The sequence below is a fragment of the Pseudophryne corroboree genome, chromosome 1, assembly GCF_028390025.1.
Source record: "Pseudophryne corroboree isolate aPseCor3 chromosome 1, aPseCor3.hap2, whole genome shotgun sequence".
Classification (NCBI taxonomy): Eukaryota; Metazoa; Chordata; class Amphibia; order Anura; family Myobatrachidae; genus Pseudophryne; species Pseudophryne corroboree.
In genome coordinates this window covers 371,836,618-371,853,428 of record NC_086444.1, presented here as the reverse complement: position 1 = coordinate 371,853,428, position 16,811 = coordinate 371,836,618, and the positions used below count along the sequence as shown (strand labels likewise).

Genomic DNA, 16,811 nt, shown 5'->3' with positions numbered 1-16,811 from the left:
TGAGTAATTCCTTCACAGAAGCCAAATCCCCTTGGCTAAGCATGAGCTGCATGTAGAAATCAACCATCGGTCCTTAACCCTGGCACTCTAGGGTTGTCAGCCTAATGACTGGCCACCCTTGTCCATTTGGTCTATGGGCCTGAGGAACGCCCATCCCTTGCTGTGTTAGGCAGTGACATGCGGTCAGAGTAGGCAGAACCTCACCTCTCACACTCCAGAGTTTTGACTATAAAATGATTATAATAATACAAGAGAAGATATTTCTTTGTATTATTCTAATTATTTTTATATTCAAAACTCCTCCCCACCAAACCATATATATATGCGTGTATGTGTGTGAGAATTATGGCACCCCACTGGTGCTAGGGCAGTCAGCCCAGTGATCACGCAGCTTCGGCTTCCTAAATACTAATTTATTAGCACTAGTTTTTTCACAGGTATGCTACGCTGGGCTTTCTGGCTTATGCTGGTGTTTTGGGGTGCCACACCCTGCACCTAGATATAGCGATAGGGACCCCAAATATACAGAGACGCCTTGATGCGGCTTTGGGGCTTACTCACACATTAGCGCAAATATGTGTAACGAAGATCTCTGAATTCTATTATTATGTGGAATTTATATCTGGTTACGGTTATCATTCAGGGTGCTGGGGGAAACAAATGCCTTTTTTTCTAGCCCAGTGATCACCCCTAGTGCAAAGTTATTTTTATGTTGAACTTAGTATCCAGGGAAACGTGCCATGCATCTCTACAGTGTAACACAACGGGGCTCATGTTTATCAAGCCTTGGAGAGTGATAAATTGCACAGTGATAAGGTACCAGCCAACCAGCTGCTGACTAAATGACAGTTAGGAGCTGTTTGTTTGGTGCCTTATCACCGTGCAATGTATCACTCGCCAATGATTGATAAAATTGGTCCGGGGTGAGAGCAGCCTGTGAGGCGGCTCATCACCGCAGAACATGCGGGGCAGCAGCAGTGCACGGTAGCGGGGTGAGCGCTGGGGGCTGCGCCAGCAGCTCAGGACTAGGGGCTCTGTAACTTCCAGGCTAGAAAACTTAAGCAGCCGTCCTCGCAGCGTTAATCCCCTCCCGGCCAGCGGCAGCCTGTCCCTCCCCGCGGCTGCCTGGCTCCGCGCTCAGCTTTCTTCCCCCCGGCGTCTATGCGGCGCTCTATAGTACCCGGCTCTCACTCCTCCCATCCTGCCTCTCGCTCTCCCCTGTCTGTCCCTCACTTTCTGGGACGCTCCATTTCTCCATCACAGTCTCCTCCCGAACGGCGGCGGTGCTTTGTGGTCACTTCCTGCCTGCCTGGCGCGTCACTTCCGGTGACGCGTCACGTGTGTCAGGTTTAATGTGCTCCCCCTGCCGCTACCGCCTCCGGTGTTTTCTCAGTGCAGGGTAAACCTCTGACTCCGGCCCCGGATAGCGGGAGAGAGCAACAGGTGACTGAGTAGCACGTTTACCCCAGTTACAGCCCCGGCCCTCACACACGACCCATCATCTCCATCCCACTGTATATTCCTGTACTGCCACCAGTGTCATGTCTGCCCTTTCCCTGTCTCCGCAGGCCGGGCCCCTGTGTGCCCAGGACCAGGTGCAGCCACCATGAGAACCAACAGAGTGTACAAGCTGGTCATCCACAAGAAGGGCTTTGGGGGCAGCGGTGAGAGCAGAAAAACCATTTACTGTACATTACTTGCTGGTCACACTGGAGGCTATATACAGCAGCCAACTGCTGCGAGCAGATGCATCTGGGATGGGGGCTGAGATCTTTGTTCCTAAGGGTGACAGCGAGCTGTCAGTGTCAGTGCGTGACCAGGAATAATCTGGGTGGTAAAAGGGTAGCGCCTAGATCCCCATTGCTGAGAGGACCTTTCCTATAATGCACAACGTCACTATCTATTGTAAATAGTAACTTGTGGCGAGTGAAGCAAGATACCGGGGTCGATGCGGAGTGAGCGAAGCTAGCTCACCATGGTACAGTGGAGCCTAAATACAAGAAAATAATCTACAACAAATTTATCTTGGAGAAAAAATAAATATGCCGTAAGGCATAAAAACTCCTGCCGTCACCTAATGTCACATCTGGGTCCTTTCGGCAGAGGGGATATAGACTCTACCATGATAAAAGTTCCTCTATAACAACGAATAATCTGTGTTTTCAATACAAAGTTACAGCAACCTATAAGAGGTCGGCTTTAAGATTGGACATTGGAAGCCAGTGGTTAGCAACCATCGATGTTCCTGATTCGATGGAGTTACTTTTCCCATGGAATTATATTTGATGGTTGCCACCCTTCAAATGCAGTTGCAGACTCCCGGTAGTGGAGTCTACAGCTCAACTTACGTGCTCAAGGCACAACGGGGTTGATATGAAGCAGTGATAAAAGTGGAGAAATGTGCAATGGCATCCAGTCGGCTCTGAAGTAACATTTATGAAGTGCATTCTATAACGTTTTACGTAGCAACTGATTGGTTGACATGGCACAGTTCTCCACTGGCTCACTCTTACACTCTTATCACTGCTTCATACATTTACCCCTAAATGCTCTTTCGAATGCACACAGTATAACCATCTATGATAGACATTGCATTGTTAGATCTGATGTCGGTAGCCTGACAATCATTTGATGCTGGATTCCCAATGTCCATCCCTATGCACCTTTCATCAGTCTAGTGCAAGTTACATAATGAAAGCAAGTGGATGAGAGGTTACTGCATATTATCCTTGATTTGTACAGAGTTACAGTGATCTACATCAGGCATAGGGGTAAACATGACATCTATAAAACTGGGATCTAAAATATACGTAAAATAATTGCTAACATGAAAACATAAGGTTGCAAGGGCTCTGAAGCTATGAGATAGCAGTGTTTATGCTAGGCTGTTTTAGCAGGGCACCGCACCCTGCCCTACTTAAACATAGCAAAATGTGCCCTGCCCTTTTAGCGGCGCCGTGCTAAAATGGCCTGCCCTGTGTCTTCCTCACCTGCTGGCCATAGTGTTCTGGTGGGGTGGAAAAGTTGCAATTGCCGATCACTGCCCGATAAATACATGCCGTTCACATGTGAATGGCATCTAACCACAGTGAGGGGAAGGCCAGTGGGGAGCCTGGCATGTCCATAAGTGCTGTGCACCCCTCCAAGAGAGATGATGACAGGGCCTTGTCCTCCTCCCCAGCCTGTCATGCCACCTTTTTGGAGAACCCATGCCTGCACATCATCGCTTGCCCTGCCCGCATCCTAGCGGGAACATAAAGAAGATAATGCTTACGTTCTGATTGGGAGAAGGCGTAGCTGAGACAAGAGGATTGAGGGTGGCTCAGAGGAGATTGGGCAGTTGTGGATGTGCATTAGTGTGGAAGCAGTGGGCAGACTGACTAGGACTGTGGATGCCACTGTTGATGCTGCTGTCGGCGCTCAGGCTATGAGCTGCTGGAAAAGTGCTGGGAGCACAGTTACAGTGAGCAGTGTGTGATCTCCAAGCAGCCCAGTGTACTCCATGCTAGCCTCGCCCGTGACATCTTCCGCATGGGGAAGACTCCTTCCTTGCACAGCAGTTTTCACAGCTTCCGGGACTGGGTAGACGCAGGGGGGATTACTGGTGACTAGGCACGGAGGGTGGGTGTCATCGCCCTCCTCCCCCACCCGCCCCCAGCAACGCACTTGGCATTACACCTGCTGGGGAGCCCAGCGTGGATGTGTGGGCGTCTGCCCGACAGGTGAGATCACCCTCTCCCTGATCTCGGACTGACATTCTAGTTATAACATTAACCTCAGGGGGCTGTCAGTGCACTGTCAGGAGGAGCGTCACTATGCTAGTAACCCTGAGGGCTGTCAGGGTGCAACTTTGCTACAGGCTATATATAAATATATACAGTGCATCCGGAAAGTATTTACAGCGCTTCACTTTTTCCAAATTTTGTTATGTTAAAGCCTTATTCCAAAATGGAGTAAATTCATTTCTCTGACGTCCTAGTGGATGCTGGGACTCCGTCAGGACCATGGGGATTAGCGGCTCCGCAGGAGACAGGGCACAAAAATAAAAGCTTTAGGACTAGGTGGTGTGCACTGGCTCCTCCCCCTATGACCCTCCTCCAAGCCTCAGTTAGGTTTTTGTGCCCGTCCGAGCAGGGTGCAATCTAGGTGGCTCTCCTAAAGAGCTGCTTAGAAAAAGTTATTAGGTTTTTTATTTTCAGTGAGTCCTGCTGGCTACAGGCTCACTGCAACGAGGGACTTAGGGGAGAAGAAGTGAACTCACCTGCGTGCAGGATGGATTGGCTTCTTAGGCTACTGGACACCATTAGCTCCAGAGGGATCGAACACAGGCCCAGCCATGGAGTCCGGTCCCGGAGCCGCGCCGCCGACCCCCTTGCAGATGCCGAAAAGTGAAGAGGTCCAGAAACCGGCGGCAGAAGACTTTTCAGTCTTCATGAGGTAGCGCACAGCACTGCAGCTGTGCGCCATTGTTGTCAGCACACTTCACACCAGCGGTCACTGAGGGTGCAGGGCGCTGGGGGGGGGGCGCCCTGGGCAGCAATGATAATACCTTGTTCTGGCTAAAAATACATAACATATAGCCCCTGGGGCTATATGGATGTATTTAACCCCTGCCAGGTCTCACAAACACCGGGAGAAGAGCCCGCCGAAAATAAGATTTTACGTACCGATAAATCTATTTCTCGTAGTCCGTACTGGATACTGGGACTCCGTAAGGACCATGGGGAATAGCGGCTCCGCAGGAGACAGGGCACAAGAATAAAAGCTTTAGGATCAGGTGGTGTGCACTGGCTCCTCCCCCTATGACCCTCCTCCAAGCCTCAGTTAGGATACTGTGCCCGGACGAGCGTACATAATAAGGAAGGATATTGAATCCCGGGTAAGACTCATACCAGCCACACCAATCACACCGTACAACTCGTGATCTGAACCCAGTTAACAGTATGATAACAACGAAGGAGCCTCTGAAAAGATGGCTCACAACAACAATAACCCGATTTAGTTAACAATAACTATGTACAAGTATTGCAGACAATCCGCACTTGGGATGGGCGCCCAGCATCCACTACGGACTACGAGAAATAGATTTATCGGTAAGTAAAATCTTATTTTCTCTGACGTCCTAGTGGATGCTGGGACTCCGTAAGGACCATGGGGATTATACCAAAGCTCCCAAACGGGCGGGAGAGTGCGGATGACTCTGCAGCACCGAATGAGAGAACTCCAGGTCCTCCTCAGCCAGGGTATCAAATTTGTAGAATTTAGCAAACGTGTTTGCCCCTGACCAAGTAGCTGCTCGGCAAAGTTGTAAAGCCGAGACCCCTCGGGCAGCCGCCCAAGACGAGCCCACTTTCCTTGTGGAATGGGCTTTTACAGATTTTGGCTGTGGCATGCCTGCCACAGAATGTGCAAGCTGAATTGTACTACAAATCCAACGAGCAATAGTCTGCTTAGAAGCAGGAGCACCCAGCTTGTTGGGTGCATACAGGATAAACAGCGAGTCAGACTTTCTGACTCCAGCCGTCCTGGAAACATATATTTTCAGGGCCCTGACAACGTCAAGTAACTTGGAATCCTCCAAGTCCCTAGTAGCCGCAGGCATCACAATAGGTTGGTTCATGTGAAAAGCAGAAACCACCTTAGGGAGAAATTGAGGACGAGTCCTCAATTCTGCCCTGTCAGAATGAAAAATTAAGTAAGGGCTTTTATATGATAAAGCCGCCAATTCTGACACACGCCTGGCTGAAGCCAGGGCTAACAGCATCGTCACCTTCCATGTGAGATATTTTAAGTCCACAGTGGTGAGTGGTTCAAACCAATGTGACTTAAGGAACCTCAAAACAACATTGAGATCCCAAGGTGCCACTGGAGGCACAAAAGGAGGTTGTATATGCAGTACCCCTTTTACAAATGTCTGAACTTCAGGTACTGAAGCCAGTTCTTTCTGGAAGAAAATCGACAGGGCCGAAATTTGAACCTTAATGGACCCTAATTTTAGGCCCATAGACAGTCCTGTTTGCAGGAAATGGAGGAAACGACCCAGTTGAAATTCCTCTGTAGGGGCCTTCTTGGCCTCACACCACGCAACATATTTTCGCCAAATGCGGTGATAATGTTTTGCGGTTACATCCTTCCTGGCTTTGACCAGGGTAGGGATGACTTCATCTGGAATGCCTTTTTCCTTCAGGATCCGGCGTTCAACCGCCATGCCGTCAAACGCAACCGCGGTAAGTCTTGGAACAGACAAGGCCCCTGCTGGAGCAGGTCCTTTCTTAGAGGTAGAGGCCACGGGTCTTCCGTGAGCATCTCCTGAAGTTCCGGGTACCAAGTCCTTCTTGGCCAATCCGGAACCACGAGTATCGTTCTTACTCCTCTCCTTCTTATGATTCTCAGTACTTTTGGTATGAGAGGCAGAGGAGGGAACACATACACTGACTGGTACACCCACGGTGTCACCAGAGCGTCCACCGCTATTGCCTGAGGGTCCCTTGACCTGGCGCAATATCTGTCTAATTTTTTGTTTAGACGTGACGCCATCATGTCCACCTTTGGTTTTTCCCAACGGTTTACAATCAGGTGGAAGACTTCTGGGTGAAGTCCCCACTCTCCCGGGTGAAGGTCGTGTCTGCTGAGGAAGTCTGCTTCCCAGTTGTCCACTCCCGGAATGAACACTGCTGACAGAGCTATCACATGATTTTCCGCCCAGCGAAGAATCCTTGCAGCCTCTGCCATTGCCCTCCTGCTTCTCGTGCCGCCCTGTCTGTTTACGTGGGCGACTGACGTGATGTTGTCCGATTGGATCAATACCGCCTGACCCTGAAGCAGGGGTTTCGCTTGACTTAGGGCATTGTAAATGGCCCGTAGTTCCAGAATGTTTATATGAAGAGATGTTTCCATGCTTGACCACAAGCCCTGGAAGTTTTTTCCCTGTGTGACTGCTCCCCAGCCTCTCAGGCTTGCATCCGTGGTCACCAGGATCCAATCCTGAATGCCGAATCTGCGGCCCTCTAGAAGATGAGCACTCTGCAACCACCACAGGAGAGACACCCTTGTCTTTGGTGACAGGGTTATCCGCTGCTGCATCTGAAGATGCGAACCGGACCATTTGTCCAGTAGATCCCACTGAAACGTTCTTGCATGAAATCTTCCGAATGGAATTGCTTCGTAAGAAGCCACCATTTTTCCCAGGACCCTCGTGCACTGATGCACTGACACCTGGGCTGGTTTTAGGAGGTTCCTGACTAGCTCGGATAACTCCTTGGCCTTCTCCTCCGGGAGAAAAACCTTCTTCTGGACTGTGTCCAGAATCATTCCTAGGAATGCGATTTTGGAATATTTAGGATCCACCCGTGCTGACGTAACACTATCTGAGATAGTGCTACTCCGACTTCTAACTGTTCCCTGGACCTTGCCCTTATCAGGAGATCGTCCAAGTAAGGGATAATTAATACGCCTTTTCTTCGAAGAAGAATCATCATTTCGGCCATTAGCTTGGTAAAGACCCGAGGTGCCGTGGACAACCCAAACGGCAGCGTCTGAAACTGATAATGACAGTCTTGTACTACAAACCTGAGATACCCTTGGTGAGAAGGGTAGATTGGGACGTGGAGATAAGCATCTTTGATGTCCAGAGACACCATATAGTCCCCTTCTTCCAGGTTCGCTATCACCGCTCTGAGTGATTCCATCTTGCATTTGAACCTTTTTATGTAAGTGTTCAAGGATTTCAGATTTAAAATTGGTCTCACCGAGCCGTCCGGCTTCGGTACCACAAACAGCGTGGAATAATACCCCTTTCCTTGTTGTAGGAGGGGTACCTTGATTATCACCTGCTGGGAATACAGCTTGTGAATGGCTTCCAGAACTGCCTCCCTGTCGGAGGGAGACTTTGGCAGAGCAGACTTCAGGAACCGGCGAGGGGGAAACGCCTCGAATTCCAGTTTGTACCCCTGCGATACTACCTGTAGAATCCAGGGATCCACTTGCGAGTGAGCCCACTGCGCGTTGAAATTCTTGAGACGGGCCCCCACCAAGTCTGAGTCTGCTTGTAAAGCCCCAGCGTCATGCTGAAGACTTGGCAGAAGCAGGGGAAGGCTTCTGATCCTGGGAAGCGGCTGCATGGTGCAGTCTTTTTCCCCTTCCTCTGCCCCGGGGCAGAAAGGAATGGCCTTTTGCTCGCTTGTATTTATGGGAACGAAAGGACTGAGTTTGAAAAGACGGTGTCTTTTTCTGTTGATGTGAAGTGACCTGGGGTAAGAAGGTGGACTTTCCAGCCGTTGCCGTGGCCACCAGGTCCGAAAGACCAGCCCCAAATAACTCCTCCCCTTTATACGGCAATACTTCCATATGTCGTTTGGAATCCGCATCCCCTGACCACTGACGCGTCCATAACGTTCTTCTGGCAGAGATGGACATAGCACTTACTCTTGATGCCAGGGTGCAAATATCCCTCTGTGCATCACGCATATATAGTAATGCATCCTTCAAATGCTCTATAGTTAACAATATATTGTCCCTATCCAGGGTATCAATATTTTCAGTCAGGGAATCCGACCACGCGACTCCAGCACTGCACATCCAGGCTGAAGCGATTGCTGGTCGCAGTATAACACCAGTATGTGTGTATATACTTTTTAGGATATTTTCCAGCCTTCTATCAGCTGGTTCTTTGAGGGTGGCCGTATCAGGAGACGGTAACGCTACTTGTTTAGATAAACGTGTGAGCGCCTTATCTACCCTAGGGGGTGTTTCCCAACGTGTCCTAACCTCTGATGGGAAAGGATATAGTGCCAATAATTTATTAGAAATTAGCAGTTTTTTGTCGGGAGAAACCCACGCTTTATCACATACCTCATTCAATTCATCTGACTCAGGAAAAACTATTGGTAGTTTTTTCACCCCCCACATAATACCCTTCTTAGTGGTATTTGTAGTGTCAGAAATGTGCAATGCTTCCTTCATTGCCGTGATCATGTAACGTGTGGCCCTACTGGACATTACGTTCGACTCATCACCGTCGACACTAGACTCCGTATCTGTGTCTGGGTCTGTGTCGACCCACTGAGGTAACGGGCGTTTTAGGGCCCCTGACGGTGTCTGAGACGCCTGGACAGGCACTAATTGATTTGCCGGCTGTCTCATGTCGTCAACAGTTTTTTGCAAAGTGTTGACATTATCACTTAATTGTTTGAACACGATCATCCAGTCAGGTGTCGACTCCCTAGGGGGTGACATCACTAACGCAGGCAATTGCTCCGCCTCCACATCATTTTCCTCCTCATACATGTCGACACACACGTACCGACACACAGCACACACACCGGGAATGCTCTGATAGAGGACAGGACCCCACGAGCCCTTTGGAGAGACAGAGGGAGAGTCTGCCAGCACACACCCAGCGCTATATATATATACAGGGATAACCTTATATAAGTGTTATTCCCTTATAGCTGCTGTTTATATTGTCATTTGCTGCCAATAGTGCCCCCCCTTCTCTTTTTTACCCTGATTCTGAAGCAGGACTGCAGGGGAGAGTCAGGGAGCCGTCCTTCCAGCGGAACTGTGAGGGAAAATGGCGCTTGTGTGCTGAGGAGATAGGCTCCGCCCCTTCACGACGTCCTTATCTCCCGCTTTTTTGTGTAAAAATGGCAGGGGTTAAAATACATCCATATAGCCCAGGAGCTATATGTGATGTATTCTTTTGCCACCTAAGGTATTATCATTTATATTGCGTCTCAGGGCGCTCCCCCCCAAGCGCCCTGCACCCTCAGTGACCGGAGTGTGAAGTGTGCTGAGAGCAATGGCGCACAGCTGCGGTGCTGTGCGCTACCTTAGTCTGAAGACAGGATTGTCTTCTGCCGCCGATTTCACCGGACCTCTTCGTCTCTTCTGGCTCTGTAAGGGGGACGGCGGCGCGGCTCCGGTGACCCATCCAGGCTGTACCTGTGATCGTCCCTCTGGAGCTAATGTCCAGTAGCCTAAGAAGCCCAATCCACTCTGCACGCAGGTGAGTTCGCTTCTTCTCCCCTTAGTCCCACGATGCAGTGAGCCTGTTGCCAGCAGGACTCACTGAAAATAAAAAACCTAAATTAAACTTTTATTCTAAGCAGCTCAGGAGAGCCACCTAGCCTGCACCCTTCTCGTTCGGGCACAAAAATCTAACTGAGGCTTGGAGGAGGGTCATAGGGGGAGGAGCCAGTGCACACCACCTGATCCTAAAGCTTTTATTCTTGTGCCCTGTCTCCTGCGGAGCCGCTATTCCCCATGGTCCTTACGGAGTCCCAGCATCCACTAGGACGTCAGAGAAATAGGGGGCGGGGCCTATCTCCTCAGCACACAGCGCCATTTTCCTGCACAGCTCCGCTGCGAGGAAGGCTCCCAGGACTCTCCCCTGCACTGCACTACAGAAACAGGGTAAAAAAACAGAGAGGGGGGGCACTTTTTGGGCGATATTGATATATTAAGCTGCTATAAAGGAAACAACACTTCTGTAGGGTTGTTCCTATATATTTATAGCGCTTGGGTGTGTGCTGGCAAACTCTCCCTCTGTCTCCCCAAAGGGCTAGTGGGGTCCTGTCTTCGATAAGAGCATTCCCTGTGTGTCTGCTGTGTGTCGGTACGTGTGTGTCGACATGTATGAGGACGATGTTGGTGTGGAGGCGGAGCAATTGCCGGTAATGGTGACGTCACCCCCTAGGGAGTCGACACCGGAATGGATGGCTTTGTTTATGGAATTACGTGATAATGTCAGCACGTTACAAAAATCAGTTGACGACATGAGACGGCCGGCAAACCAGTTAGTACCTGTCCAGGCGTCTCAGACACCGTCAGGGGCTGTAAAACGCCCTTTACCTCAGTCGGTCGACACAGACCCAGACACGGACACCGAATCTAGTGTCGACGGTGAAGAAACAAACGTATTTTCCAGTAGGGCCACACGTTATATGATCACGGCAATGAAGGAGGCTTTGCATATCTCTGATACTGCAAGTACCACAAAAAGGGGTATTATGTGGGGTCTGAAAAAACTACCTGTAGTTTTTCCTGAATCAGAGGAATTGAATGAAGTGTGTGATGAAGCGTGGGTTAACCCCGATAGAAAACTGCTAATTTCAAAGAAGTTATTGGCATTATATCCTTTCCCGCCAGAGGTTAGGGCGCGCTGGGAAACACCCCCTAGGGTGGATAAGGCACTCACACGCTTATCAAAACAAGTGGCGTTACCGTCTCCTGAAACGGCCGCCCTCAAGGATCCAGCTGATAGGAGGCTGGAAACTACCCTGAAAAGTATATACACTCATACTGGTGTTATACTGCGACCAGCCATCGCCTCAGCATGGATGTGCAGTGCTGGGGTGGTTTGGTCGGATTCCCTGACTGAAAATATTGATACCCTGGATAGGGACAGTATTTTATTGACTATAGAGCAATTAAAGGATGCTTTTCTTTATATGCGAGATGCTCGGAGGGATATTTGCACTCTGGCATCGAGAGTAAGTGCGATGTCCATATCTGCCAGAAGAAGTTTATGGATGCGACAGTGGTCAGGTGATGCGGATTCCAAACGGCATATGGAAGTATTGCCGTATAAAGGGGAGGAATTATTTGGGGTCGGTCTATCGGATTTGGTGGCCACGGCAACAGCCGGGAAATCCACCTTTTTACCTCAGGTCCCCTCCCAACAGAAAAAGACACCGTCTTTTCAGCCGCAGTCCTTTCGTTCCTATAAGAACAAGCGGGCAAAAGGACAGTCATATCTGCCCCGAGGCAAAGGAAAGGGTAAGAGAGTGCACCAAGCAGCTCCCTCCCAGGAGCAGAAGCCCTCCCCGGCTTCTGCAAAGCCCTCAGCATGACGTTGGGGCTTTACAAGCGGACTCAGGGGCGGTGGGGGGTCGACTCAAGAATTTCAGCGCACAGTGGGCTCACTCACAGGTGGACCCCTGGATCCTGCAGGTAGTATCTCAGGGTTACAGGTTGGAATTCGAGAAGTCTCCCCCTCGCCGGTTCCTAAAGTCTGCTCTGCCAACGTCTCCCTCAGACAGGGCGGCGGTATTGGAAGCCATTCACAAGCTGTATTCTCAGCAGGTGATAGTCAAGGTACCCCTCCTACAACAGGGAAAGGGGGTATTATTCCACACTATTTGTGGTACCGAAGCCGGACGGCTCGGTAAGACCTATTCTAAATCTGAAATCTTTGAACCTGTACATACAAAAATTCAAGTTCAAGATGGAGTCACTCAGAGCAGTGATAGCGAATCTGGAAGAAGGGGACTTTATGGTGTCCCTGGACATCAAGGATGCTTACCTGCATGTCCCAATTTGCCCTTCACATCAAGGGTACCTCAGGTTCGTGGTGCAAAACTGTCATTATCAGTTTCAGACGCTGCCGTTTGGATTGTCCACGGCACCTCGGGTCTTTACCAAGGTAATGGCCGAAATGATGTTTCTTCTGCGAAGAAAAGGCGTATTAATTATCCCTTACTTGGACGATCTCCTGATAAGGGCAAGGTCCAGAGAACAGCTGGAGGACGTAGTAGCACTAACCCAAGTAGTGCTGCAACAGCACGGGTGGATTCTGAATTTTCCAAAATCTCAATTGACCCAGACGACACGTCTGCTGTTCCTGGGAATGATTCTGGACACGGTTCAGAAAAAGGTGTTTCTTCCGGAGGAGAAAGCCAGGGAGTTATCCGAACTTGTCAGGAACCTCCTAAAACCAGGAAAAGTGTCTGTGCATCAATGCACAAGAGTCCTGGAAAAAATGGTGGCTTCTTACGAAGCGATTCCATTCGGCAGATTCCACGCACGAACTTTTCAGTGGGATCTGCTGGACAAATGGTCCGGATCGCATCTGCAGATGCATCAGCGGATAACTTTGTCTCCACGGACAAGGGTGTCTCTTCTGTGGTGGTTACAGAGTGCTCATCTGTTAGAGGGCCGCAGATTCGGCATACAGGACTGGGTCCTGGTGACCACGGATGCCAGTCTGAGAGGCTGGGGAGCGGTCACACAGGGAAGAAACTTCCAGGGAGTGTGGTCAAGCCTGGAGATGTCTCTTCACATAAATATACTGGAGCTAAGAGCGATTTACAATGCTCTAAGCCTGGCAAAACCCCTGCTTCAGGGTCAGCCGGTGTTGATCCAGTCGGACAACATCACGGCAGTCGCCCACGTAAACAGACAGGGCGGCACAAGAAGCAGGAGGGCAATGGCAGAAGCTGCAAGGATTCTTCGCTGGGCGGAAGATCATGTGATAGCACTGTCAGCAGTGTTCATTCCGGGAGTGGACAACTGGGAAGCGGACTTCCTCAGCAGACACGATCTACACCCGGGAGAGTGGGGACTTCATCCAGAAGTCTTCCACATGATTGTGAACCGTTGGGAAAAACCAAAGGTGGATATGATGGCGTCCCGCCTCAACAAAAAACTGGACAGGTATTGCGCCAGGTCAAGAGACCCTCAGGCAATAGCTGTGGACGCTCTGGTAACACCGTAGGTGTTCCAGTCAGTGTATGTGTTTCCTCCTCTGCATCTCATACCAAAAGTACTGAGAATTATACGGCAAAGGGGAGTAAGAACGATACTCGTGGCTCCGGATTGGCCAAGAAGAACTTGGTACCCGGAACTTCAGGAGATGCTCACGGAAGATCCGTGGCCTCTACCTCTAAGACGGGACCTGCTTCAGCAGGGACCGTGTCTATTCCAAGACTTACCGCGGCTGCGTTTGACGGCATGGCGGTTGAACGCCGAATTCTAAGGGAAAAAGGCATTCCGGAAGAGGTCATCCCTACCCTGGTAAAAGCCAGGAAGGAGGTGACTGCACAACATTATCACCGCATTTGGAGAAAATATGTTGCGTGGTGTGAGGCCAGGAAGGCCCCAACGGAGGAATTTCAACTGGGTCGATTCCTACATTTCCTGCAAACAGGATTGTCTATGGGCCTCAAATTAGGGTCCATTAAGGTTCAAATTTCGGCCCTGTCGATTTTCTTCCAGAAAGAATTGGCTTCAGTTCCTGAAGTCCAGACTTTTGTAAAAGGAGTACTACATATACAGCCCCCGGTTGTGCCCCCAGTGGCTCCGTGGGATCTTAATGTAGTTTTGGATTTTCTCAAATCCCATTGGTTTGAGCCACTCAAATCGGTGGATTTGAAATATCTTACATGGAAAGTAACCATGCTACTGGCCCTGGCTTCAGCCAGGAGAGTGTCAGAATTGGCGGCTTTATCGTATAAAAGCCCATATCTGATTTTCCATTCGGACAGGGCAGAACTGCGGACGCGTCCTCAGTTTCTGCCTAAGGTGGTTTCAGCGTTTCACCTGAACCAGCCTATTGTGGTGCCTGCGGCTACTAGCGATTTGGAGGATTCCAAGTTGCTGGACGTTGTCAGGGCATTGAAAATATATATTTCAAGGACGGCTGGAGTCAGAAAATCTGACTCGCTGTTTATACTGTATGCACCCAACAAGCTGGGTGCTCCTGCTTCTAAGCAGACGATTGCTCGTTGGATTTGTAGCACAATTCAACTTGCACATTCTGTGGCAGGCCTGCCACAGCCTAAATCTATCAAGGCCCATTCCACAAGGAAGGTGGGCTCATCTTGGGCGGCTGCCCGAGGGGTCTCGGCATTACAACTCTGCCGAGCAGCTACGTGGTCGGGGGAGAACACGTTTGTAAAATTCTACAAATTTGATACCCTGGCTAAAGAGGACCTGGAGTTCTCTTATTCGGTGCTGCAGAGTCATCCGCACTCTCCCGCCCGTTTGGGAGCTTTGGTATAATCCCCATGGTCCTGACGGAGTCCCAGCATCCACTAGGACGTCAGAGAAAATAAGATTTTACTTACCGATAAATCTATTTCTCGTAGTCCGTAGTGGATGCTGGGCGCCCATCCCAAGTGCGGATTGTCTGCAATACTTGTACATAGTTATTGTTACAAAAAAATCGGGTTGTTATTGTTGTGAGCCGTCTGTTCAGAGGCTCCTACGTTTGTCATACTGTTAACTGGGTTCAGATCACAGGTTGTACGGTGTGGCTGGTATGAGTCTTACCCGGGATTCAAAATCCTTCCTTATTGTGTACGCTCGTCCGGGCACAGTATCCTAACTGAGGCTTGGAGGAGGGTCATAGGGGGAGGAGCCAGTGCACACCACCTAGTCCTAAAGCTTTTATTTTTGTGCCCTGTCTCCTGCGGAGCCGCTAATCCCCATGGTCCTGACGGAGTCCCAGCATCCACTGCGGACTACGAGAAATAGATTTATCGGTAAGTAAAATCTTATTTTCTCTTACGTCCTAGAGGATGCTGGGGACTCTGTAAGGACCATGGGGTTTAGACGGGCTCCGCAGGAGACATGGGCACTATAAAGAACTTTAGAATGGGTGTGCACTGGCTCCTCCCTCTATGCCCCTCCTCCAGACCTCGGTTGGTTCCTGTGCCCAGAGGAGACTGGGTGCATTACAGGGAGCTCTCCTGAGTTTCTCTGAAAAAATAATTTTGTTAGGTTTTTTATTTTCAGGGAGCACTGCTGGCAACAGACTCCCTGCAGCGAGGGACTGAGGAGAGAGAAACAGACCTACTTAAGTGATAGGCTCTGCTTCTTAGGCTACTGGACACCGGGGGTAATTCCAAGTTGATCGCAGCAGGATTTTTGATAGCAATTGGGCAAAACCATGTGCACTACAGGGGAGGCAGATATAACACGTGCAGAGAGAGATAGATTTGGGTGTGGTGAGTTAAATCTGCAATCTAAATTGCAGTGTAAAAGTAAAGCAGCCAGTATTTACCCTGCACAGAAACAAAATAACCCACCCAAATCTAACTCTCTCTTCAAATGTTATATCTGCCACACCTGCAGTGCACATGGTTTTGCCCAACTGCTAAAAAATTTCCTGCTGCGATCAACTTGGAATTACCCCCACCATTAGCTCCAGAGGGAGTCGGAACGCAGGTCTCCCCTTGCCGTTCGTCCCAGAGCCGCGCCGCCGTCCTCCTCACAGAGCCGGAAGAAAGAAGCTGAGTGAGTATAAGAAGAAAGAAGACTTCAAAGGCGGCAGAAGACTACAGATCTTCTCTCCCACACACAACACACACTGCAGGCACGAATGGGTGCAGGGCGCAGGGGGGGCGCCCTGGGCAGCAATATTACACCTGTAGGACTGGCTAGTACATATATAGGCTGCGGAGGCAGTATATATTAAAATCCCCCGCCAGTATTACAAAATTGAGCGGGACCGAAGCCCGCCGCTGGGTTGGGAAGGGGGGGGGGTGGAGCTTGATCCCACAGCACTAACCAGCGCCATTTTCTCCACAGAGCACTGCAGAGAAGCTGGCTCCCCGGACTCTCCCCTGCTGAACACGGTGACACAGGGCAGAAAAGAGAGGGGGGAGGGCATTTGTAAAGCACAGTGAGTGTATTATATACAGATAATTATATATAAAAGCGCTATTTATCTGGGAATTTTGTTTCCAGTGTGAGTTGGCGCTGGGTGTGTGCTGGCATACTCTCTCTGTCTCTCCAAAGGGCCTTATTGGGGAACTGTCTCCATATAAATATATCCCTGTGTGTGTGGGGGTGTCGGTACGAGTGTGTCGGCATGTCTGAAGCGGAAGGCTCATTTAAGGAGGAGGTGGAGCAGATGATTGTGGTGTCTCCGTGGGCAACGCCGACACCTGATTGGTTGGACATGTGGAATGTTTTAAATGCAAATGTGACTTTATTACATAAAAGGATGGACAAAGCAGAGTCCATGGAAAAAGCAGGGAGTCAAACCATGGCTTTGGCTGTGTCACAGGGCCCTTCAGGGTCCCAAA

At 50.0% G+C, this 16,811-nt stretch overlaps 2 protein-coding genes across 7 annotated transcripts in view; one reads left to right on the top strand and one right to left on the bottom strand.

The window, feature by feature from the left end:
- The window catches only part of PRR14L (proline rich 14 like), a 143,715-nt gene extending 142,375 nt beyond the window's left edge, over positions 1-1,340 (bottom strand). Inside the window, exon 1 of the mRNA XM_063935706.1 lies at positions 1,234-1,340. The gene's annotated coding sequence lies outside the window, so the exon portion shown is untranslated. The remainder of the gene's footprint in view (positions 1-1,233) is intronic.
- Positions 1,313-16,811, top strand: part of DEPDC5 (DEP domain containing 5, GATOR1 subcomplex subunit) — a 358,748-nt gene continuing 343,249 nt past the window's right edge. For all 6 annotated transcript variants that reach the window (XM_063913059.1, XM_063913056.1, XM_063913058.1 and 3 more), the window contains exons 1-2: positions 1,313-1,443; positions 1,569-1,664. In XM_063913059.1, the coding sequence (XP_063769129.1) occupies positions 1,607-1,664 (58 nt within the window). In that variant the 5' untranslated portion in view covers positions 1,313-1,443; positions 1,569-1,606. The remainder of the gene's footprint in view (positions 1,444-1,568; positions 1,665-16,811) is intronic.